This window comes from Tinamus guttatus, unplaced genomic scaffold (genome assembly GCF_059628265.1).
Source record: "Tinamus guttatus ecotype Peru unplaced genomic scaffold, ASM5962826v1 Tinamus_guttatus_pri_ptg000451l, whole genome shotgun sequence".
Lineage (NCBI taxonomy): Eukaryota > Metazoa > Chordata > Aves > Tinamiformes > Tinamidae > Tinamus > Tinamus guttatus.
In genome coordinates, this window is record NW_028288985.1 from 4,839,057 (window position 1) to 4,865,306 (window position 26,250).

The 26,250-nt window shown below is 37.2% G+C and overlaps 1 protein-coding gene across 1 annotated transcript in view; it reads left to right on the plus strand.

Moving 5' to 3' along the window:
• Positions 1-5,548: 5,548 nt before the first annotated feature.
• SHQ1 (SHQ1, H/ACA ribonucleoprotein assembly factor) overlaps positions 5,549-26,250 on the plus strand; it is a 45,320-nt gene continuing 24,618 nt past the window's right edge. Inside the window, exons 1-9 of the mRNA XM_088532077.1 lie at positions 5,549-5,706; positions 6,171-6,235; positions 7,069-7,191; positions 8,552-8,706; positions 11,479-11,591; positions 12,627-12,745; positions 21,311-21,465; positions 23,152-23,205; positions 24,758-24,881. Coding sequence (XP_088388203.1) covers positions 5,564-5,706; positions 6,171-6,235; positions 7,069-7,191; positions 8,552-8,706; positions 11,479-11,591; positions 12,627-12,745; positions 21,311-21,465; positions 23,152-23,205; positions 24,758-24,881 — 1,051 coding nt within the window. The 5' untranslated portion in view covers positions 5,549-5,563. The remainder of the gene's footprint in view (positions 5,707-6,170; positions 6,236-7,068; positions 7,192-8,551; positions 8,707-11,478; positions 11,592-12,626; positions 12,746-21,310; positions 21,466-23,151; positions 23,206-24,757; positions 24,882-26,250) is intronic.

Below are 26,250 nucleotides of genomic sequence, written 5' to 3' on the forward strand. Positions count from 1 at the left end.
ATCTGCCCTTCAGACATAAAATAACCCTTTGCTTTTTGATGCTTTGTACACACTGGTTTGGCACATATTTATAGTTCCGTGTGTACGTATATATATAGAAATAGATATATAAAACTTCTTGAAATCACAGATCATAGGACATGCTAGTTCCAAGACGAAAGATCAGTAAAACAACTTACCAAAAAAAAAAAAAAGGGTCCAAAGCTAAACAGAAACTTACACATAACACTTTAGATCTCCCAAAAAGTCATCTAACAACCAAAACAGAACACGAATGTGTTTATTGGTATTTGGTAGGTACTAGTCTGCTGATAATGTCTGACCACTTAAGCCTTTACCATCCATGACTACTTGCATTATAAGAAAATAATAATCTACTATTCTCACACAAATACAGAGAGCACTATTGCAGAATCCGAGCACAACTACAACTCGCCTTGTGCAGTGTAATTGATTTTTAAAAAACTGACCCTTTATAGGTAACAGCTGTGACTATTTCTGAGTTAAAACCCAAACTTGCACTCTTCATGCAAAAAGTACAGTAATCAACTAAACTGAATTAAAACTGTGTCCTTTACAATATAAGACACAAATTCATTAAAGGCAATTGAACTAATCATGTAGCCTATACATAGACACCCACATATATACCATGATCAGATCACAAACACTTAAACAAAACAGGATTTTTATTTGTCCTAAAGGAATTAGGATGTCTCTGAAATCAGTTTTAAGAGTTTACTCCTTGTGAGCAAAAGGAGTAATTTAGTATTAATCCTGTAGCAATGAATAGGCAGCCTGTGACCCTGCATGTTACGTAAGCACGCACTGTCCTCTAAGCATATATGCAAGCAAAGCCTTACTAAGTCTAGGGGAATACTCACTCTTGCAGTTAACAGTAGTTAAATCCAAAAGTTTGCTGCTTCTACGCTAAATTCAAGCGCCCTCAAAGCAGTTTCCGCTCTGTTTTCAGTGTGTGCAGGCTCAGGCAGATCACACCACCTTGTGCCTGTGCCAGCGCAGACGGGATCCACTCGGGAGCGGAGCCTGCGGGTCGGCTGCTCTTCCTCTCCAGGAAAGCATCACCTCCTTGAGCCTTTGCCCCTGTTTTTTTTTTTTAATGGATATCCTCACTAAACTACCTGGTATTGCATGTTGGAAGTAACCAACACCATAAAGGGTCTTTCAGCAAGGTTCCCAACTGGACCACCAGACTCCTGCCTTTCTGTAAAGTAACTCTTGGTGATGTCCACAGTGCAGGATGATGTCCTGCCAGAAGAGTTGGAAAAAAAGAGGGGACCAAAGTGACATGGTTTAAGCATAGCATTATTCCTTTGCTCTTTCGGTATGCACCACTGATGCTTTGTGTTGTGGACCTTGTAAAAAGTACTTGAGAAGTCAGTAAAAAAAGTTAGATAACACCAAGTTTTGGAACATGAAAATGCACACCGAAATGCTCATTGAAATGGGACGGTTGTTTACTCTCTCCATCAGAGAGTTATATTTTCCAGGCTCCTTCCTTCAGTGTTCTTGATTTCCATGATAATTGCAGAGATATGCCTTAAAGAAAAATGAGTCCAGGAGGTACAGTTGCCAGTGGAAATAATCCTGCTTTAATACACACATTTGAATTCCGTTCAGGACCCATTCCCAGCCACAGTAAACATCTCTTGCATTCAGCAGGATAACAATGCTTGCAAGAAACCAACTGCTTTAATAAGTTACGGAATAAGAGCTCATAAAACAGGAACAGCCTTTCATTCAGAACATCTCTGTGAAATCATGAATCAAAGACACAAAGACATACCGAGTTAATTAGATATATGAGGTCACACTGACCATAATATAGCTGGAATGCGGACGGGAAAACAGCCCTCCACCCACCGAAAGCACTCTACTCCTTTTTTTTTTTTTTTTTCCCAAAGTAATTACCACTTCATTTTTTTTCATTAAATATTCCCCCCAAAGGTAGCGAAAAGAGGATCATGGCACAGCAGACATCCAAAGTTTTTCTCAAGTCCTACTGAATTACTTTACACACGCGGAAAATAAATAAACAATAAACAGAGAGTCCCGCAGCTTTAAACCCCCTGGTGCTCCACGGTTTAGAGCCCGCGGGTGTCGCCTGCGCCTCAGACACCCCGCACAGCGGCCCGCGCCCTGACAGCGCGTCCCGCCCGCGGGACAAGGCCGGAGTTAAGGGAAGGACCCGCGGGTGGCAGCGGGGGGCTCCGCGCGCGGGGCGGCCGGTCGCGGCGGTACCTGGCGCTGGCGCCGCGGGCGCCGGGCGGGCTCCTGCGCGCGGCGCTGCGGCTGAGGCGCGGCTGGCGGCGGGCGGGCGGCGCGGCGGAGGGCGCGGGCGGCGGGCGCTGCGGCTCGACCGCCAGCAGGTAGAGCAGCAGGAGGCCGCCCAGGGCCAGCAGCGCCGCCGCCACCTTGCACGAGAGCCGCATGGCGACGCTGCGCGCCCCGCGGCCGCCCGCCCGGCGCGGCGGACACGGCCCGCGCCTCGGCCCGGCCCGCCGGGGACGTGGCCGCTCGGCCCGGCGCGGGGCGGGGCCGCCGCCCTACCGTACTCTCTGGAGTAGCCGCCCCGCCCCGCCGGGGCTGCGCTGCTTTCACACGCGCTGCTACACGGCTGTCACGTCAAGCCCTGACTAAGGGCGCGCCAACACGAGTAACCCGAGTAGCGATAAGAACAGCGCGATAAACGCTCGGTGCTGTAAAACCTCATCTGGCTCCGATTCCGAGCTCATCTAGCGAGACCAATTACTTCACGCCAAGAGAAAACAGCCGTGCTGAATGAGAAGCTGTAGAAAAACCGCAATGCATAAAAATACCTTATTTTCCGAGAATGTCTTATACAAGAGACTCCCAAGAAATCCCCAACCTCTGCAAATCTTAAGTTTGACAACTACATAACTATTTTTAGGGATGAGTAATTTATCAAAATTATAACACTAGCAGTTTAGGAAGCACTTTTTTATTCTGTTAAATTTCATAGATGGATTTCTGTCATGAAATCACAATAGATTTTCATTTTATTAAATTTACACAGACAGGAAAACACACTTAGCTTATTCGTGTTTGTTTGCTGAGTAGAGTTCCATTTTTGTTCCTCTTTTACTTGTTAAACTAACTGCATATTTGGCATTTAACTACCTTTTTTTTTCCTGTATATGCCAGCCATATTCTAGAATATATTTATTTAGGTACCTTAACCCTTAAGCATGGAATTACAGTGCATTTATTTACAATTATTAGTCAGGAGTCAACGGAGCTTGCAAAGTGTGTTTCTAGCTTTCAAATAAACAGCAAGTTCTACTAATTGCTAATTTTAAATGATGGACTGTTGCTTTCAATGCTCTGTGCAACCAGTTTGACTCTTTTTTTTTGGAGGGGGGAACTTGTGTCAAAAAGATTTTAAAAGGGTTTTTCTATGTGCCTATAAAACTTCCTCATGGATCTAAAAACCTAGTGTACTTTTTACAGAAGATAAAAATGCAGATTTCCTCCTTCAGACCATCCCTCTTGTCTGTCAAAGCAAAACAGATTATTTCACTTTCCAGAAAAATCAGCACATAAACATGTATTTTATGGGGAAAGCGTTACCAGACATTAGACCATTAAAGAGAGAGGAAAAAAAAATGTGGCGGCGCTTCGGAGACTGTCAGAGAAAAAGAAGCTTCCTAAGGAACCTTTTCCCTTATCCTTCATACATGTTCTCGGGATTTACCACACGTGTCCCCAGGGAGGCCCCACTCCCGGATGCGCCAGTTTAAAACCGAGGGCCCCGCTCTCCTCTGGCCCCACCCTGGGGGTGGGAACGCGCCTCCTACGCCTCCTGGGTGCGCATGCGCAGTGCAGTGCGCGCCGCCATGCGCGCGGTGAGCGGCCGTTGGGAAACAGTCGGGAGACCGTTGGGCGCGGGGCGGCCGTTGGGCGCGCGGTGGGTGCTCGGCAGCCCCAAGGCCCGCGACGGGGCGGGTGGCGGTAGTAGCTCGGCCCCAGTAGATCTTGTTCTGTTGGATAAGCGTGCGGCCTTTTATCCAGGTTAGGGAGTCTGTAGGAACGTGCGTTGTTTTGCAGGTGTTTTAGAGCACCTAGCTGCTAGCCCGCCTGGGAAGGCTGAGTACGTGGAACTGCGACCACACCGTGCAGTGAGGTAAGGGGCTCATAGAGAGGTAAGGAGTCTCATTCTACCCTTCCTTCCAAATGAAGTGGAGTGCCTGTGCTGGGAGGAGTGGGGATGTGGGTGATGCATTGAGTTAGCCCTGTTCATGCTTCCTGCTCTGTACGTGGTCTGGAAGTTGTGAATGCACAGTTCAGTCAAGGCACTTCTGAAAGTGGAAAGTAACTCATCTTTGTAAATGTTCTATTAAAAATATTTTTATCTTACACAGGTAGTTTTCCTGAGTGTTCTCTGTTTTGCTTCTTTCTCTTCCTCCCACCCTGCCTTTTCCTTCTAAAATTGCTTCTAAATTAAAAGTGAGGAAATGCCTCTTGCATTTTGAAGATCTGAGATAGAGAGGTTGTATAGTGGGGAATATATTACCTCACTTTCTAATAAGTGCAATATGCATGTGCATTTACTTCTATACATATGTTTGATTCTGGATGTTGATATGAACTCTTCTTAAAAACACTCAAGTGAAGAAAATTACATAGTCTTTACTGCAATTACAGCTACTATATTGTTTACATTTTCTTTGAATGAATTTGCCTCTCCGAATTGTCAGGAGAACTGTGGGGTTTCTAAGGTGAGATTCAAGACTTTTGAAAGCACTACATCAAAACCGTAAGTACATGCACACTGGAACATCTGAGTGTATAAACTGCTTTTGTGTGAACTGTTAAGACAACTCTTGTGCCATGATTCCAGTTCTAAGAGACACTTCCAACTTATTATGCATGTAACTAACCCAGAGATTTACATATTAAAACAGACACGAATAATAGTAGTGTATTGTGTGTGCTCATGCCATCCTTTTGGTGGGTACTGATTCTATTATTTCTGTTCTGGGAAGTGTGTTTATAAAGTATGACTTTGTGGAAGTTTTATAAAGTGAGATTTTGTGAAAATATTTTTCCCTCAGTGCCTACCAATAGTGGCTTATCATCATTTCAGTAACAAAACAGCTTGGAGAGCTGTCTGGGAAATTAAAAACAACAGGTTAAAAAAAAAAAAAAACACAAGGGTTTTAAGACTGAATATAATGTGCTTGGTATGATGAATGTAGTAGTTACTTTTCAGTACTCCAAATGTTTACATTCATTTACCTTATCTTTTTTCATTATGAAGAAATAATTAAGTTACCGAGAGAGAGTACCTCACTATTCTTGCTGAGAGCAGTTTTCTTTTTTTTCTTTTCTTTTGTTGCTGCTGTCATGAATTTCTTATCCTTAAGTGTTTAGAAGATAATTCTGTGAAAATCAGAAACATTCTTCTTACAGAATTATGAAGATGCTAATACTGCCATAAATTGGAAACTGTAATAATCTTTTCTTTTTCTGCTTTGATAGGGCTGTGCAGTCAGTGGTTACTTCTCCTGCGTGATTCATCATGATAACTCCAGCCTTTGAACTGAGCCAGGATCCAGATTTTCTTAAAATAATTATCAAAATACCTTATGCCAGAGCTTCGGAGTTTGATGTATATTTTGAAGGGGAAGATTTTAAATTTTATGCTAAACCTTACTTTCTCAGGCAAGTAGTGGAAGGATGTACAAAGCTTCGGACTTTAAAAGATAAAAAAAAACAAACAAACAAACCAAAAAACAAAAACAAATATGTAGACAGTGAGCTTTGCTTTTGGGGCCCTCAAAGCACGCCCCATCTGTAGTGCCTATAGTGATTTGGCCTTTCTTATGGATCTGGTCCCTTTGTTCCAAGGTTTCAAATCACTTAAAAGGAATTAATTTAAATGCTTTTCTAAATTTACTTTAGATTTCCAGATGTAAAATGGCAAAACAATTCTTTATTTAATTTGTATAGAATAAGTGTCTTTTCACCACTGAGAGCCAGATAGCATATGCTTGGTGGTGCATGTGTTTTGGTGCACATCTCAACTTAGGGGAAGAAAAGTGGCTGGAGGAGGTTGCAGAATCGCTGTTGCAGAATTCATCAGGCATTCAGCCAGACATCTTTTTTTTTTCTCCCCCCCTCTGCAGATTGACTTTACCTGGAAGGGTTGTGGAAGATGGTAGAGAAAAAGCATCTTATAATACAGATGAAGGTACCAGCTAATATTACTAGTGTATACATCACTGAAAATACAGTATTAACTTTTTAGTAACATGGTTAATTTCACAGAACTTTTAACATATATTCCCTATTTTATACTTTACTAAAGTTTTTTCTGTTTTGTGATAAATCTTGTTCAGGATGCGTTATACTTATTTCAAGAGACATATTCATAACTGTTCTAATAAATAAGTTCATGTACAAGGTCCCTGTAGGCCTGGAGGGGTTAAGTATGTCATTTCACCAAGATCATTGGTCTGGTAAATCCATAAAGAAGTCAAGTAGTGCTGAGTAGAAATTAAGTAATCCTGAGGCAGTCTCCTGACTAAGTCTTAAGAGGGAGGACTCGAACATTTTCCCACACCGTAAGGTGGAAGACATTTCTGGAATGAAAAATATGTTCTGTAATACATTTATTCAGAAAGGAAATAAATACTGCAGTAAAACCTATGGTTTGTTGCCTTTGTATACTTATAGCATGAATCAGCATGTATATTGTAGCTTCCTGTGGTCTTATTTTGATTACCTTGTCGGGGAAGGATTCAAGATAAATAAGGCTTCTTTTCTGTTGGCTTATGTTATGCAATGTAAGTTGAGACCATAATCAGTCAAATATTCTTTTTTCATTTTGTATTGTTAAAATCTTTGATTTTTGTGAATTTGGTTAAGGGAGTATAGAAACATGCACAGTGGTGCATAATAGAATACTGTCTGCTTGTAGCACAATTTCTGTGAGCCTTTTTCGTAAGAATAAAAAATGTCCTTTTAAAATTTTCATTGATAATTTAATAAAGATTAATAACTATATTTTGACTTTTCTTTAAGGAACTTTTACAATTCAGTTACCCAAGGAGATTCCTGGCCAATATTTTGAGGGACTGGATATGCTGACGTCTCTTTTGACACCAAAGAAGTTAAAATCAGCAACACCTTTAGTGGAAGAGATAGGTACAACAAAAAATCTTTTTTATATTAGTGATACATATGCATAGTAAAATAGTTGTACCAATAGATTTGTATAGTGATATACAAATAGATTTACCTAGTGTTATATGTAGGAAGGCAAGTATTATATGTACAAGGCAAGTGAATAAACCTGGATGTGTGGTTAAATATCAGAGAGCTTGATGCGCTTTTCATATTCATAACTTAATTACATGAATGTTTTACCAAAACATGTTTAACACATGCTAAACCTCTGTAGGTCTGTAGCCCCTCTAGTGGCTGTATAATAAACACACATTTGAATGTTTTACTTCCTATAAGTCAGTATAACTAGTTTTTCTGCTCAAATAGTAGAAATTTAAAAATGAAACAAAGTGTAGATTCCAGAGGATGACCAGCTTAGTGTCATCTTTTCATAGATAAAAAAGTTTGATTATATGATTAGTTATGTGAATATCTGTTTAAAAAGATTGATAATATTACTTAGATCTTGTCAGGGTTATCTTAGAATAAATTTCTGTTCATGGAGAAATCAGTGGAATTGCTATTTCAGTCCTTGAGTAAGAGAGTATAAGTTTTCCTGGTCTCTATTTTGAGAAATTGGAGAATTAGCAAAAGGACCTATGTGTTACTGACAAGCTTCTGTCTGTATGAAACACGTTGTTAATCAGTGAATGTTTTTTCTTTTCTTTCCTCTATTTCTTTTTTATTATTATTTTGGAAGCTACTTTTATTCTAAGAGTATTTTTTGCTTTAAGAGTCTGATTCAGTGTTTTAGTGTAAAATGTGATACAACCATATACTATCCTTTCCTGTTACAACAGAAGTGGAAAACATGGGGCTTGTGTGAGAGAAAGCATTACTTTTGCACACTGCCAATGATGAGAGGGTGTTTTTTTTGTTTGTTTGTTTGTTTGTTTTTGTTTGTTTTTTTTTTTTTTTGAGAAAAATGCCATTTGGAGATGGACACAGCAGAGACACAGCAGTATCTAGCATACATCAATACTAGGCAATATGTATGTTGCACCAAAAAAACCTAAAGCTGTTGTCAGTGTTAGGTATGAATCAGGTCTGTTATACCTCATTTTTGTTCAAACTACTCAGTTTAATAGGTTGGGAAATTCTCACTAACGTCAGCTGGATAAGGGAGATTTGGAGATACGTGTTTATGTGCATTTGGTACCTCTCTTTTCTGTTCTTCTGTTTTTCTGGAAATTACAGTTGACACTGTCATTTAAGATGTTTTAAGATATGTAGTAAATAAAAGGCTTACTATACTGTCAGTGTGTTGTTATCAAATCATATGTTTTGGGTTGTATAAGCTTATGATGATTTCCTTTCTCTGACCATGCAATGTATACAGCTGCCTCGGCTCATTTGTCTGAGGAGGAAGATGATGATGACTTTGACTGGGAAATTGAGCAGACTCCTTATGAAGAAACTGCAGAAAGCACTCTGCAACAAAAGTATTGCTATGGATTTGGGAATTTGCACTCAGCGGTGCTGCAGCGCCTGCAGGTGGGAAATTCTTCCTCTTAAAAGCTGCACATAACTTTTGAGATTTGTAGCCTTTCTGGTTGGTTAGGCTTCCTGGCTTATTTCATAGTTAAAGATGACTTGATCACATCTCTTCCTCATTATCTCAGTCTTGACTGAGTATATTTTACTCTTCATATAATGGCAAAGACAAATCCTGGCTCCTGCAGAAAATAGATGTGGTCAAGAGTGAGTTGACTGTGGTAGCTGAGGCAACAGCCTGACCTGTTTCTGCAGTATGATTGGTTGTAGAGGAAAGGGCTGAAGGGTCCCTTGCCCAAAATAAAAAACGGAAAAGGGAGGGGACACAACATTTGGAAGTGGCTGCTACTGGCAGCACAGATCTTCTAGCCTTTAAAGGCACGAGGTGGAAAAGGCCTGTATTAAGTAGTCACTGTGCCATGTGACTAGTTCTGGCAACTTGCAAGCAGTCTTTAAGCTATGCAATTAACACTCTTGCTTTTATTTGATATTGTGTTCTCTTCTGACTTCAAGTGTATTCAGTATCAACGTCAGGTATATCTTAGATGTAATGAATTTTTAAGCATATTTAAAAATAAAAGGGATAGTTCAAATCTAAAGGAAAAAATAAAACTGACTAATCTATGGGTTTTCTTATGATTGTTGCATTAAAATATATTTAATTGTGAAATTTATAGTTACTGTTCTTTTGTATTCTTAAATTTTGCCTTCTGAATAAGCAAAGGTTGTCATTTCTGAAGTGCAGTCTTCCTGTTCCACCTTGTATGTTTGGGGATCTTAAGTACGCTTGGCTCCTTCTCCCTTGGTAAAGCTGATTTCAGATGTGAAATAAGTTTGTTAGCAGCTAAAATTATCATTTCACCAGTAAACAGAAGATAAGACTAAGGTATTTGAAAACAGGCTCTGTTTTATCATCCTTAAAGACCCTCAGCAATTAAGTCCTGTTTTTGTCTTCTCCTTTCTCCGGGAATAGTACTTCATAACTTTAGCATTAGATTCTGTATGAAAATGTTCATGAAATGTAAATAATTGTCTATAGAGCCTGAACATAATTGAGTTCTGTATTGCCTCTAAAACTAGGTTTATAATCTGTTAGGGGCTTAAGTATGTATTTAAATCAAGATTATCTTTGGCCACCCTGTTCTTTTAAAATTTTCTGCTTATCAGAACCTGAACTCTTCAGAGAACTTTGCTTGAGCTCTTTGATCAATGTTATTCTGTGATAAACTTGCCCCATTTCAGGAAGAGGTTGATAGCTGTCTGGGAATGCAGACTTATTTTCTTGACCAGTCTGTGTTGTCTGGGATATGGAACACCTGTTTTGAAGTGACTTGAGAGAAATTCTGCAGTAGTTTAGAAGAGAGAATAGCTAACTTATCAGAGACTGAGAGTAAAATTAGCATAGATTATTTGCTGATAGTCTGATTTTTTTCTCACTAATGCAAATATTTTGCTTGATTTCAAAAATACAGCAACCTGAATTTATTTTCATAATGTAGAAAATTTTGAAAAATATTTTATGACAAACGTTCTGAACATAATAGTGCAGTCTGTTAAAGAGTAGCAGTCAGGTTAATTCACTATTACCTGCCCACGTGTTTATATTATGCCTTTGCCGTAACTGAATTACTAAAACTAAAGCTATTTATAGAGTTAGACTGCTGTGAAGTACTGCATATAGGACAGTGCTGAATTATTTGTTGTTGAGTAAAAGAAATGGTAATATGATATCTAAATCAAGTTTACTGACTGAGGTGGAATTCTTCGAGCTCTCTGTGCCTGATTTATGATGAATTTACTAGGGCTATGCTGAAGCACTGAAATTTCCTTTTGCATATTAGTTTGTAGGAAAAGAGCTTTAAACTATAGTCAACTTCTGCATTCAAAAGTTTCTCTAATTCATAAATAGGCTGTAGTTAATTTACAACCTGTAGCATGCTCAGCCACATCATAATATTGGTAGAATATAGAGCTTTTATTAAGATACTAGATGGTAATTTGTTTTTTTTTAATGTTCTGCTTAAGTCCTCATACCAGGCAATAGAAGCAGTAGCTACTTAAAACATTAATCATTTAGCTCTAACTTACTATTGCATGAATTGTAGTATCTTAAAGTTTTGGAGCAAAAGGATCACTACTTATGGAGGAAGTGTTTATGTTATCCAAGTATATTTATGGATTTATTACCATGAAAGTCCTGAAGTGTATTTTCCATCAGCATTAATGTACCTCTAGTTAATGATGTCTAAAGGGTATTGAAATTGTCCATTAATTATAGATAGTCTCAAGAGTTACACAATCTGTGATTTTTAACTTGCATATGTCTGCTTGTGTGCTTTTGTTAAGCATTACAAATTTCAGCATAATACAAAAGAGCCTGCTCGCCTTATGATAAAGGTGTGAGTAGAATTCATAACATTGACAATTCTTAGAATTCATAATAATTGAAACACTGTGGAATCTGGATATCCTCTTTGCACAACTGAGTCTGGACTGAAAAGTAAACAAATGTTTTAAGGCTGTCTATTTTCAATAATGTGTATCAAGATGCGCAATTCTGGGTAGAACTCATATATTTTAAGTGTTGACCATTATTATCACTGTTTTTTGCACTTGTCTTAAAAGTGAAGGCAATGTGGCACATAGTAAAGGGAGATTGAAAAGTGCCTTAGCACTTCACTCTAATGCCAATAGACCTCCCTTACAAACAGATACTATATTCTTCTGCATTGTATCTTTGGCTTGGTCATTTAACTTTTGTTGCATTTGCAGGATGAACTCACTGATGTAATTGACATTAAGGATCCAGATCGAGTGCCTGTAAGTGAGCGTAGGAGGAAACGCCTGGCAGCAGAGGCAGCCAAGTTTGATCCTGATCATTATCTGTAAGTACTGTTGTTTGTTTTATTTTTAATTTTACCTGATTAAGTGAAATTATGCTAGCTGTTTTTGTTTGGTTTTCCACTTAATGATGGTTTTAAGATCTTCAGCTAAAAAATATTGTTTTTCTGTGCAATCTGATGCAAAGGGTAGTTTTGGAGGTATAGTGGAGAGCAGAAATAGTCTGCTGGTTTTAAGGAAAATGCAGACTGGCTAAGCTTTTTAAGTTACTTTTAAGAAACACTCTGAAGGCATTGAAGAATTTATTAATGTGAGAGTACACATTACAATTCACATTCAGTGAACTGGGTAGGTTGTGTATAATGATTAAGAAGTTATTAATATTTCTTCTATTTTTACAGTTCTTATTTTTAATTGTACTGCTTGGCTTGAAAGAAAACACAAAGATAATAGGAGGCTTAGAACTTGAATACTTTAATATAAATGCTCCAGAATTACTTTGAGTGACTTTGTACTGAGATGGTGGTGTATCTTTTATGGAAGCTACGTATAGCTCTTCTTTTTCCACCTTGTTAGTGTGTATCTTTGTTTACACGAAAGTCAATTCCCAACCCTGCTTTCAGAATTCAGATTCTCTAGCTGCATTCATCTCCCCTCTAAAGTATGCTTCCTTTGAAAAGGAAGTTCTCCTTTGGAAGGAGAACTTCCCAATGAAGTCAGTTGCTTCTTTGAAAAGTCCTCTTGTTGTGAAATGCTTTTCCTTTAAATAGATCTAAGATATATTCACCTACATGTCATTCTACAAACTCATCAACTTTCTGTGCTTCCTTGGAAAGGTTGAGAAAGTATGGGAGGGGTACTGCAAGATAAAAGAATATTGTTGTTTGTGCTTTAATAATGAATATTTTCTGATTTTTAACTCAAAAAAAGCATATTTTGGTCAGGTTTGTTCTTGTTCTTCGGAACTGCATATCTAAATAGCCTGTAGCCTAATTAGTTCTATTCCTTCTGTGCATGAAAATATATCCACATGTGCTATAAACTGAAATAAACAGCACACAACTTTTTTTTTTTTCCAGAGCTGATTTTTTTGAAGATGAAGCTATTGAGCATGTTTTGAAATACAAACCATGGTGGATTGATGCCCATAAAAAAAAGACAGCCTTGCAGCATCAGGAATGTGACGGGCAAACTTTTGGTAAGAATGTATCTGTCAATTACTTGTTGTGGTTCAGTAATATGTACTAGGTTATTGTTCTTAAATGTATGTTTTTAGCTTACAATTTTCAATCTTAAAACTACTATTCTTCATAGAGAAGTATTTTGCATCATGCCTTTCTTTCTCTCCAGAGGTGAGTTACATACTGAAATCTGAGTGGTGTTGGCTGAAGTCATAATATATGATAAATGCCCAAGGTTAAACAACCTCTTTATCAGTTAGTTTATATAGACTTGAATGTGATATATTTTTTCTTCCTAACAACCCTTCTTAAAGGCCAACTAGAATTTCAGTTATATATGCAGAGAAATTTTCCTTTAAAGGATATGCTTTAATTTTTAGCATTTTGTAGGAGCTTGGTAGTAAGCCACAGCACTTGAAATCAAATCAAAACTCTCTTGTGTAGCTGTTTTAATAGCTAGAAAGTATCTTTTCTTTGTGTGTTGTGGTGCTTATCTCTTTCCAGACTTGCAAGTTATTGTTCTCCGTCTCCTGGCTGTATTTTCAAAGGAAAAGTTGTGTTTAACAAAAAAGCAAACAAACCTTTTGTTTACTTACAAGTATGGTGGAGGCTGTTGCAGCAAGTCTCCAAAGAATCACTTGGGTAGGAGTGACCTGATATCAGCCCATGTTTCTGTGTGATGCTTTTGTCTTTTGTAGGATGTTCTATGGTACTTATACAATTCCACAGATGTTCATGGTATTTGCTATTCTCTGGCTGTTTTTATAGATTCTAGAAACCATTTTTTTTTAAGGAGAAATCTTCATTTGTCTTTTTAGAAAGTAAAAAGGCTGGTTTTGAGATTACCAAGTGAGCTGTTAGCAGTATTGTTAACAGATGAATGAAATTTTTGTAGTACTTGTGGCAATCACTTTTACAAGCTATTATGCATAGTCTTTTATGGTCTTTTGTTCATTTTCTATGTACTATGAAAATCCAGTGTTACTCAAGTAGATAATAGTAATTCTTTCAGCAGAGGTTATTCAACAGGTATTAGTACATTAATAATACCTGCACTTTCATGTTTGATACAGCAGGTAGAACAATAGAATTAGGGTAGTAAATGCTGTATATTTTATTGTCGGTGTAATCTGATCTCTCTTCAACCTTTGAAGCCAGAAATTGTTGATTGTGTCCGTCACAAGCATATGATGTAAAAAGCACTGGACAAAGGCACAAGAGGTTTTGAAACTGAATAATGAGGGGGTTCTTTTATTATCCTTTCACTTCTCAGTCAAGAAAATGTTGATATATACCTGTGTTGAGGAATGTAATATCTTCATGTGGCTGCATCAAATAAGGTACCATCTGGTGTTCGGGTTATGTAATGACAGTGAGCCTTGTCCCCCCTTTCCTTTTTTTTTCCTATTTTTTGTTTTTTCCCTTTTTTAGCTTTTGCTTTTATTTACCTTTCCCTTTCTTTTGATGATGTAGTTACTCTTTGAAAGGAAACAGCAACTAATGATGACAGAAAATTTAATGAAGGTCTGAAACAACTGGAGATTGCTAAACCTGAGTTAGTTGTGGTGAAAGAAACCACCATGAGAGGGAGTACAGGCTCTACTTTCATAAGAGTGAAAATAGAAGAGGGCAGGAGGTAGGTGTGGGCTGCTGGATCTGGAATCTGATGATCAGTTGGACAAATTCCTTGTGTTTTGTATTGTTTTTTTCCTCTTCTGTTAATCAGCTAGCTTGAGTTATAAACGAAGGATTTATGATCTTCAGTAGCTCATATTTTGTTGTCCACTTAAGTAGAAAAGGCCTATGGGTATATAAACAGTCTTCATTTCACTTCTGTGCCTATATACCATTTCCACTGAAGTGTCCAAAGTAGCACTTGATGAGGTACGAGTCGTGATAGGCTCCCTACCCTAGGGAGCTTGCACAAATACTTCTGTCTCCCACGAAGAAATGTTGGGTTCTTGATCAAACACATGCAGTCTCAAGCCCCTACCCAAGTACGTGGAAATGCAGAGATGGGATGGAAATCTTGTTACAAGAGGTAGTGCATTTTTATCTGGAGAAGCTGCTTCTCGAACATGGAATGGTGTATATTTTGAGGGAAAGTTAATTGCAGATAAGACTGTTGAATAAGAAGTAATGTCAAAGTAGGAGGGATATTAAAATTGAAAGGAGGTAACAGTACAGCGTGCTGTGGGACTGGGGCACTGACACCAGAATTTGCTGTCAGATGTTTCTGTAATTTGTGCTTTGCTCTTGCTGCTGTTATGATTGTTCATGTCTAAGGTGTGTCTGTGAAATCCCTAATGTCATGATAGGAACCAATGTCTCAAAAGTTACTATTTGAAGAAGATGTAGGGGAAAAGCGACATTAAAAATAACGTGATAATGAACAATTTTTTATTTAAAAATACTTGGTTCTTCCTTGTGCGGATTTAGTGATGTCTGTTTTTCATCTTAATTGTTTTCTTAGTGCCAAATACTTGATTGCTTTACTTTTTTAATGTCTTTAACTACAAGGAATAATCAGAAATACAGATGGCTTTTTTTTTTTTTTCATAATGTTTAAAATTAATTGAAGACTTTGAAGACTACTGCTCTTATTTTCATGCTTGGTGATTTTTTTTTTTTTTTTTCCCTCACTTCACCTCATTATTTTTTTTTAAATGTCTCATTACCAGACTCTTTTTTTCTTGTGTTTTTGGAGTGGCTATTCTCAATAGCATTTAATATCTTCAGTTCTCTTCTGTTCTTACCTTGAAACTTTTATTTTTATTTAACCTTCTCTCTTTTTCTCCAGCTTTTGTAGGTGGTGTTTTTTTGTCTTTTATTTTCTCTCTTACTACACTAAGTTTTTCTTTTACTAGATATTGCAATATCTTTGTATTGTGTCATTTGTTCTCCCCCTTCCCCTCACCAACTTTTTGACCATCAGGAAACTAAGATAATTCTCTGATGCAGTATGCCTGAAGTACCAGAAGAAATACTACAGAGCAGGCTTTTCTGAAACTATATATTGCTACAAACATGATAGAAGTGGCCACTTCTAAAACTGGCAGGACCAGATCTTGTTCTCTTTTACAATGTCTAATGTGAGTCAAATAATACTCTGTAAAGCTTAACTACTTACACAGCTTTTCCCACAAGGGAATAAAGCTCTTGAAAAAGATTCTTGTCTGCAGCTGAAGTTTAAATTAGTTTTGCTTCTAGAGATTCCAGGTGACAGATTTTTTATTTTGTAATGGCCACATTCAACTTAGAAGAATATTTTTATTCTATTTCAAACTGCACAACAGTAAAAACTCCATTTTAGGCAATACAATAATCTTCAAAGGTTTAGGCTGACATATGTATTTAATGTAACATTAATATGAGCTAGGGATAATTTATTTTGTTTATAGTCTCTCTGATCTCTTTTTAGAATAAGGATTTTTTTAAAGATTCACCTTCTAATGGGACTCAGAATGCTGAAATATATACCATGGCTGCTAATTTTGCAAGTTTAAGATTAATCACTTTATCAGTTGTTCTCTGTATCTGTTTTACTCAGTCTTCCTGACTTTCACAGTATGTGAACGTCAGTGGCTCTGAAGATTTACTACTTATTCATGCAAAATTCTTTAAATATAAAAGCCCCTGTTGTAAAGTATCATTGCCTTTAGAAGGTGACAGCAGTAAGAGAGAAGAAAGAATGATTAATGTCTTGGTGTATGGGAACTGCAAAACTGTTGAAGAATCATGATAAATTAGGAAGTTAAAGGAAGTTGTGGGATCTAGGAAACAGTCCGAGTACAGTGACTTTAGGGAGAATGACTGCAGGCAAAGAGCAAAAGTAATATAAAGGGAATGTGCTGTTGATGTGAGAACTCGGGAAGGGTAGAATCTTGATATTGAAGACCATTTTTGATTAAAGCTAAAATTTGAATGGAGCAATTGTAGAGAAGCCCTCCATAAGTGGAGGGATGAATAAAATAGATGACTGATCACAGTTCAGAGTGAGTATAGGTGTGCAGAGGGATACAGCTCAATATTTTTAGGAATTTGGGGTTTATTTGCTCAAAATTGAGGCTTGTCTGATCACATTTTTCTTGACAATTTTGGGGATTTCAAAGTTGTTCAGTCCTACAAGTTCCCTCAGCGATTCCACATGAAAAGAACAGAGTCCCTTAATTTAATCTTCAGAGTCAGTGGCACTCTTAGTAGGCACTGCGGAACCCATGTAGGAAAGAGAAATTATCAATACATCAGCACTGTGAAAAGATTCAACAGCCTTTTATGACTTAGCAGATAGCAAAAAAAAGTCAATCACAAGAGAAATCAATGGAAAATTCGCTTAATTAGTTCTGTTACTCACTCTAAGTTTATAATTGCTTTTAAAGTACTTGAAAATACTACTTCCAACCCCTAGAGGAAACACTGATCCTGAGCAAAACCTCTGGGCATTTTTTTAGTCAGCAGGAATGCATGTTGTCTTCTCATGTCTTGGGGAAAGCTTGAAAGGAATAGAGATTGATAAAAATGTTACTAACCTTATTCCTAGGTAATATACTTTTTATAAGATAACCTCCCCTTTCTCTGATGTTGCTGATTTGCTAGCTTACAGAAAGAGAAGTACACATTTAAAACCTGAATTTGGTTGCATAATATTGTGGTTCTCCTTTAAAAGTAGTAGATTCCTCTGATTTCCTTAAAGCTTCCTTCAAAGTAGTCATAGACCTACAAGACTGTGCTTGATAAGGTTGTAACCTGAGGGTCTGCTTTCATCAGGAGGCTGTGACACCTGATCTCCAGGGGTCCTTTCTGATCTAGGAGATTCTACAAGGCAGAGCCCTGAAATTGCTTTCTGTCTTGATGGCACATTTCATCTAAGGACCTCAATACATTTATAACTGTTTTTAAGTGTCACAGTAGTCCCAAAAAAGAGATATTACACAGACTTTATTATTGAATAGCCTGAACCCTACATAGCATCTAAATGATGAGTTCAGCTGTCTAAGATTTTATTAACACCATAATAAATCACCTTATAACTGTTGGACCTTGTCTTTCCTTTTAGAGAGATGAAACCGGTCTTCACTGACTGACAGCTGTTACTGAGTAGCAATTTGAAATATGCTTATTCGTACAGGAGAAAAGGGCATTTTAAGTAAAGAACATGATGAAAAGTAAAGGTCACTTGTAGATTTTTCTTAATTGCAAATTTTGTCTATAGGATCAATTTGAATGCTTTAGACTGGCATGTGTTTGCATATAACTTATGCAGTTATATTGTGGCAACAAGAGGCATGATTCTGGCACTGAAAAATGTACAAAACATTTCAATGTGGAACTTCAGTAAAGCTTACACATTTAGGATTTGATAAATAATAGCAGATGCTGCTTTGTAGGAATGTGGTTTTGATTAGTATGCAGGTATTGTTAGGTAAAATATTGGTAATCAGTGTACAAAATATGGGTTTAAGAAAGCAGAAAATATAACTATGATTTTATAAATATGTTAATCTTATACTCTGCTGTTGTATGTTTAAATTCAGGGGGAGAGGAAAGAAAGAAAGAAGTGGTGGTTTTGATATGTTAATAATTCGTTTCAGACCTGGATGCTTTATTATTCAAAATCCTTAAGGAATGGGTAGATCTTTATTTGTAAACTAGAAGTATTTTCTCCAGAGAAATTTATTAAGAACACCTGGCACTTTGCAGTAAGTTAATGAACATCTTGGAACACTTACCTTTAAGGATTGTCTAGTCTGCATCTTGTTTGCTGTTGTCTAGCAGGCCTGTGTTTTTGGTGAATGTGGTCCAGTTTTATACAATACAGTCTTTTCTTCCTTAAAAATGCAAATCTTCTGAAGCATAGTTGCCTCTTTTTACCAAGTTCACTAGGAGTGTCTTTGATTTCTGTTTAAAAGAGGGGGAATATAGCTCACAAAATGCACGTTCCGAAAGAATGTGTAAATAAGTGATCCAACTTGTATTTGTCAGCAAATCTTTTTTGAAAGTTAGTGTCTCACTGAAGAAATAATATAAATTAAGAACTTAGCAAGAAATTTGCTGGTGGAATAGAGGTACATCTGTATTTGAGTTAAGGAATACATTGTATTAATGGAAAAACAAAGTAGAATTTCCATAATTTTGCTAAATTGTCATTTTTGCTGAAAATTTTACTCTAATACAATTGTCGTATACTAGATAACTATTGGAAGATATTGGCTTTCTCAAGATGATGTAAAAGCTGGAATTCCTTTGTGTGGGAGCTTGTCAATAAGTGGAGACTGACTTGACTCCAGAGAAATGTTTAGTTCATAAAGAAGTTTCCAGAGGAATTTAAATCAAACATTTCATGGTTATGCAGCTCATAGCAACATTAAGAAAGTTCATAAAGAAGAAATATTCAAAATTTGTTTCTTTTCGTAATTGTAGTTCTTGATGAGCTGTGCGCCTACTTACATGCCATTGGTGTCAAGAACATTTGTTTCAAAATATGTCATAAAATCAAAAAGTTTGTAGTAAGCTTCTGGGGTAAAGCTGACCACGTGTCCCTGAGCAGTCTCACCCATGAGAATATGGATTGTGTAAAGTGGTGAGCAGAAAGAAGAAACATCTTTAAGAGAGAGAAGAAACATCTTTAAGAACATTTGTAGCCATCGTTATTACAATAAAGAAATGGTGTAGAAGGAATTTGATTTGCTGTGGATTGTAATCTTTCCTCTCTGTGAGCCGGGCTGTGAGCAGCCTGGGGGATTTAGCTGCCTGCCTACCAAGGATCCCCAGCTTTGATGTGGCCCAGCTGCGCAGCCTTGGCTCGCACTGCTCAGAGAATGTGCGAAGGTCCATAGAAAGATAAGAACGGTAAAATAGTAGTGTTTTTATTGTTGTTTTTAGACAGTTAAATGTATTAGGATCATTAGTAGCTCAAGGGTATGAAAGGCGGAAAGTGTAAAGCCCTAAAAGGGAAGAATAGGGAATCAAGTTGGATCTTGTCTGGAATTGGTTAAGTGGTGAGTGTTGTGAAGCTGCTGGAAGATGGCAGCTCAGCAGTATTCGTGGATTGGTCTGAGAGCTTCAAAAACTGACGTTCCCCTCGAGTGCTATCTGCCTGACCAGTAAGGACTCTCTAGTGCTTTGTCAGGAGGGAAAACCAATAAATTTTGCGTTTTCAGACTGTGTATTTCCTACTTGCAGATTCTCTCAATCCCTAGCTGAAAATCAGAAAATAGTGACCCAAAAGAGGGGAGGTAATAGGCTAATTGATAATAAATACATTCAGTGAGTTAAGGGTCATGTTGTATGCTTTCCCTTAGACTTAGGACTTGTTTTGAATGTGCTGCATTGCACTTGTTCCAGTCTCAGAAATCTCTTTGAATGAGGTGGTATTTTAAACTGGGGCTGATAATTACTGTGTTATTTTTGCTTGAATGAATAGTAGGGGGTACTTAAGCAATCCAAGAAGGCATCAGCTGTGGAGCTAGTACTAGTGCTTTCCCCTGTCCTGCTCCCTTGTAGAGCTGTGTTTTCAGGGTGGTTAAGGTGTGTTCACTGTGTCTATCTGATTCAAGAGAAGAGATCAAAACAATTTCTGTTGACATGGAATGCCTGCACAGTCTGGATGAAAAGCCTAGCTCAGGCTTCTCGCAGTTTTGATTTTACTAAATGGCTTGTTGATTTATTCTCAGTTTGTGTGGGGATAGCTTCTAGCCAATTGTCTGCTTAATCTCTGCTATTATTTCAAGGCAATTCTGCCATCTTGTCTGCATTTTGCGTTTGAATTCTCAGACAGGTTACCTTTTTAATATTGCATCTTGCTGGTCTATGCCTATATCACAGTCTGCTAGGGAAGTATTTTTTGTTATTACAGCGGGCCTGCTATGTTGTCCTCCTCCAATCCAGAGTACCAGAGAAGGTACTGGGCTACATGTTTCCTCAGGGTTTGGCTCATGTTGCCGTTTTTAAGTATATGAGGTACACTGAAGATCAGCAAAACCCTTTGGTCACTGAGGGTGAACCACCATCATCTTTGGAAGGAATTGTATGTTTTATAGTATGAACAGGATTTTGACCTCTGATCCTTTTCATCCAATTGAAGGATGCTGTCAGAAAGTATAAATATAGCTTCTAAATCATGGTTATCAGTAGAGAGTGATGAGACTTAAGAAGACAGAACCCTATGGTCCTTTTCTATTCATCCCTTTCTACAATAGGAAAATCTATTGGTTTGTTAGCCTGATCCTTATTCTTGTCTCATAGGACACAGCTGTCAAACTTTCATGTACCTATGTCTTGATTTTACATCTGTATCAGTACAGATACCCAGGCATCCACAAAGATTCTACTTCAGAGGGGCTCTGAAGTGCCAGTGGGTGCATGCTGCACTGTGCAGGGCTGAAACCTGATGTTTAAAGGACTGTATCCAGGTTTAATGAAAGTTGATAGTGACAGTGGGAATGATTTGCACTTTTTCTTGAGTGATGAGTGGTTTGTGCTTACTAGCATGCTGCTTTGAAAATGTGTGGAAGTAGTATATAGCCTGTTAAAATCAGTGTGTCACTTCTATATTTGTAATCAATTTACTTTTACTTTTGTAGTTGTATTCTCTGAAGAAGAGAGAGAACAGCTGAGGAAATTCAAAAATAAATCTTATCTTCTGGATAAAAGAACCCGTCATCATGTATATCTCGGTTTAATTGATATCCTTCTGGCCTATTGCTATGAAATCTGTGTTAATGAAGGAGACAAGAATGTAAGTGGGGGGGGAAAAAAAAAGTTTTGTTTCAAGAAACCAGCGCCAAACTCTGTACTGTCATTGGGGAAACTTATCTTTTATTACGACTTCTAAATGCTGCTAGGCTATTCTTCTTTCCTACAGCAAAAGTGCTTCTCTCCAGAAGTGGAAGAAGAGGCAATAGATGCCAAACAAGTCTTTTTCTTGTGATTTGTATTGTGATGCAGTACGTCTTGATTACCTAAAGAGAGATTTCATAAAGTTGCTGTTTATGAATTGAAGGTTCATTCTTCCCTTTTTTTTTTTTTTTTTTTTTTTTTTCTCTCCTCTGGGTAGTTTTATAGTAGATATGCCTATTAAAAAAAATGCTGAAAATCATCAAGTGTGCAGGACTGAGAGTGTAGTGTTTTATAAAGGCTGCCATTGTATGCTTTTAATAAAATTGATTTTTTCTTAACGTTTTTAAAGCTGTCTGCTGAATATGGAAAATGTTTCCTGAAGCACTGAAGCATTCTGGAAACTATGGTGGAGCATTAAAAAACTTAAGATTAATGCTTTTTTTTCCTCCTCAGAAGTAGTCAAAATTCAGAGTTTGCTTTTTCACAGTGGGAAGGTTAGCTTAAAGCCAGGTTTCATTTTTTAGTATTCTGGTGTTTGCCTATCTCCTCTCTAAGACAACATCGGGCTTTATTTTGTGTTTTATATCCTAGGCTTTTTAGAGGGTATAAAGAATTAAGAAGGTGGAAGTTAAGTATGGAGCCTAGCTAATGAGATTCTGTGCTGTCCTGTCCTGCTTGCCTTTTAAAATGATGCTGCATCCCAGATAGAGCTTTGTTCCTAGCATCCCCTCTGCTGAGGCTAACTGGAGGTGTTTTCTCCATGCTTTTAATCAAAATATTGGAAAAGATAATCAAAGCAGTCTCTCCTTATCGAACTGAATTGAGACATGGATTTTAGGAATGTAGGCAGAGATGTGCAGACCTGTCTGTTCAAGAGAGCAATTGCAGGACTTGTACGGCTTTAAATTGTTAATGTGCTGCACAAAATCACAAGTAGGTGAGGATCCTTATATACAAAAGTGTTATTGATCCTTGCAATAGCCTTAAAGTGTATGTGGGGAAAATGCATTGCTTTTTTAAAAAGGGGAAAATGAAGGCTTTCAGGCCACACAAATCTTTGTTAGAGCCAGGATTATAGATCAAGGCTTCCTGGCTTTTAGCCCTAATCATCCCACTAGACCACACTACCTCACAAATCCTATGAATCTGTCACATTTTAAGAATAATGATGTTTTACATGCACTGCTGGCTTTAGGACCCTCTCTGAAAGTCAAGTCTTGAGCTGTTTTCACAAAACAAGGCATTTTAGCTTGAACTGTTGATTCACTAGCTAGATTCAAGTTTCTCTTGCTTGGTGAAAAGTGTATTGAGGGACAGAATTCTTTTCCTGTGATTGCTATTTTGTTTTAAAGGCTTGTGCTTAGGCTGGATATCCTCAGTACGGAACCATGTTAAATTTTTAAATGTAGCGCATTACAATACCATTTTAATGTTGTTCTGTGGCCATTTTAATGCATGTGATATAATTACTGCTTCATATTCACATATGTTCTTAAATTGCTGCTAGAATGCTATCCTAAATAGTTTGAGAGCAGTCTTGAACACTGATTTGAATAATGCTTGTTTTATATTTTCTTAAAATCAGGTTGAATCCCCTTGGAATGTCAGGAAACTGAGTGCCACACTGTGTTGGCTGGAAGTAAGTTAAAACTTCAATGCATTATATATATTTCATTATTTTTGGAATTGTGTTGCATTTTGAAAGGTTGCTCTTTCAAGTTTATCGTATGTTTAATGAATGTTACAAAAAAATCATCTTTGTACTTTCAAATTGTTTACCAAGAAGCACATAAGCCTGTGTAGTGAAGCTGTTACATACCTGGGATTGGAATGGGCTTAACCTCACCTGTAGATCATGATTTCTTATGATGGCAACAAGCTAGAAAATTCCTTAAATTACTGAGCTGCATTATAGTTTGCAGAATCAAATACTAAATTTTGACAGGAGTTTGGGGTCCACCTTGCAAATGCTTCTAGTGGTTGTAAAGGTTGTATTTAGTAATAAGATTTTTTTTCCTGTTGAAAACTAACTTTAAGTCATATTTTTTTTCCTTTTTTCTAGTTGAATGTTCTGTACTAGCAAGTCTTGAAGGAGTACAGCTAAAATGGAGTGATTACATTCACTCTTCAATTTTTCAGATCCATATCCCAACACAGCGAAGGAGTTTTCTGTGTGTGCTTATCCTATAATGTAGCAGCTCTTGGCACAGCTTCTGCCAACAGTATACTTCACACCCAGAAAATTCAGTCTCCTGGCACCAAGCTGTTAATAACTATATCTGTTATATAAACTACGTAGAGGCGGGTGCTTTCATCAATCTGTAAACAAAACTGCCTCAGCTGTGGTTTGTTTGAACTGACTGCCATTTTTCTGTGCATGACATACACACACCTTAGACTCTAAATATTAAATAATAAAATAGAAATGATTAAAACACTTACCGATATGCTTAAAAATGAAAAATGAGTTGAGATAGTCATGTAATGTGAAAAGGCACTGGTTTTCAGCAAAGTACTTATATTAATTTTAGTAAATTGAGAATTCAAAATTCAAGACCTATTTCATAATTGGAATATGGTATCTTTTAAAAGTGAATGCTGGAAAGTAAATTATTCTCTTAACAGAGTCTAACTCACTGGTGACTCTGGACGGAGTAAATTAGAGGTCTTCCTCACTCAAAAAGTAAGACAATGAACTGCCTTCCCTAGGGAGATATTTATCCCTGTCTAAAATATCTGCAATGTCTGTGAAAGGCAGTAATGTATCATTTTTAAACAACTTATATGTACATATGTGTTCTGTTAAAATCATATGTTTTTAATTTTTATTTATTCTTAAAAGGCTTTTTATAGCTTCCCTTTAATATACATAATAATATGGGGCAGATGTAATTCATTGCTCTGTTCTAAAGAATGGCTGAGTCTAGAGTTAGATGTTTTGTTTTAATTTTCACTAAGTTCTTTTTTAAGTTCAAAGCCACTAAAATATATTGGACTCTTGTTATCCTGCCATGTAAGCTAAATGTGCAGTATCTTCTTTCTGTTTGATATTAGCATGTTGATTTTCATATCTATTGAAATACAGATTGCAGATATAGTATATAAAAGGGCTATGCTGTTATGACTTTTCCTAAATTATGAAGTATTTCTGTATCAAAAATGCATACTAACTCATTTTTTGATGCATACAGAGTTTTACTAGCGTTCATGAGGTCCTGGTATCTTTTGGAAGAAGAGTTGTATGCTATCCCCTATACAGGCATTTCAGATTAGTGACACGTGCCATCGATGATGCAGTCATGATACTGCAGCTAGGTAAGTTCTTTAGAAATTGAAAATGATACCTGCAGTCTCACACTGTATTCTCCTGCCAAGAGAATTTTCTGTTCAAAAGGACCATTTTAATGATGCTTTTTTGGTAGGTTAGATGCTATAATTGCATTAGGCCCCTTTGAAAGTAAATAAAGTTAATTTTTGTTTCCAATACTTCTAAGTTGTATTTCCACGGAGGGTGACTTGTTTAGAGGCATAGTAGAGATTCTGTGGTTTCTGTAGGTCTTTGCTCCTCAATTATGTGACTGAAGCTCATTATCAGAAATGCTTCCAATCTCTTTTAAGTTCCATAGTTTGTCTCCATTCAAGGGTATGTGTTTGTGTAATGTGGTTTTGTTTTATTTCTTTATAAGCATCGTCTACAGTTGTTCAAACTATTCTGTCTAGTTTAGTTGTGTTCATCTTGATTTTTGGAGTCTTTTTGGATCACATATGCTCCCAAATCTGGGCAGCTTTGCTCCATAGCATTACCCTTTGGAAGAATTGTTCTTTTAATGTAACTACTTTTGTTGTTACTACTTACTGTAAAGTTCCCGCTTTTCTTGGCAGTTTCTTCACTCAAAATTTAAGCTTCTGGTGTTTTTTGGTTTTTGTTTATTTTCTGATTTTTGAGGCAATCCATTAGTTATATTTGTCCAACTTAAAATAATTGTAATGGATATCTAATTTTCTTAATACCTAAGCTATATCTTTGTGTGCCAAACAGGATCACATGTGAAAAGGAACTGTTTGAAAGACAAGAGGTAGTTTTGTGGCTCATAGGCAGTTACTGTTTAATAGGATTAAGTGAGAAATGGTTGAGGTCCCTCTCTGGTTAGTCCAGTGGGTGATTGAAGAAGAGAAATCCTGAACTGTTGAGGGATGGTGGCTTAGGTCCTCAGGGAAGCCTAAAGGATTGATCAGAACCCTTTAGAACTTACTGTTTTATCAATGGCCCCTCAGGTTCTGAAATAAGTTTCACACGTGGAAAGCATCAAAATAATTTCTTTCACATCATTGTTCTGTCATGAGCAAAGTTCAAAATCACTGATTTGAGTGTGTTATCTTAGTTGTACCATACTGACAGTTTTTTCTAAATTTAAACTGAAGAATAAAAAAAACTACACTACCTATTTGTAGCTTTATATTTCATGTTCAGGAGTGGAGCTTTCATCTTCTTAATGACTGTTAATAAATCTTTCAACTGCAGCACTCTGCATTTCTAGTTTATCCTAGACTACTTCCACTTAGCAGTGTACAAATGTTTGAAACTACAGTCATTTCAACTTCAGCTGTGCAAACTTACATAATCACATTTCAGTTCTAAATTCTAACTTCTGTTTTGTTTCTTTTTGCTTGTTTAATTTGTAAA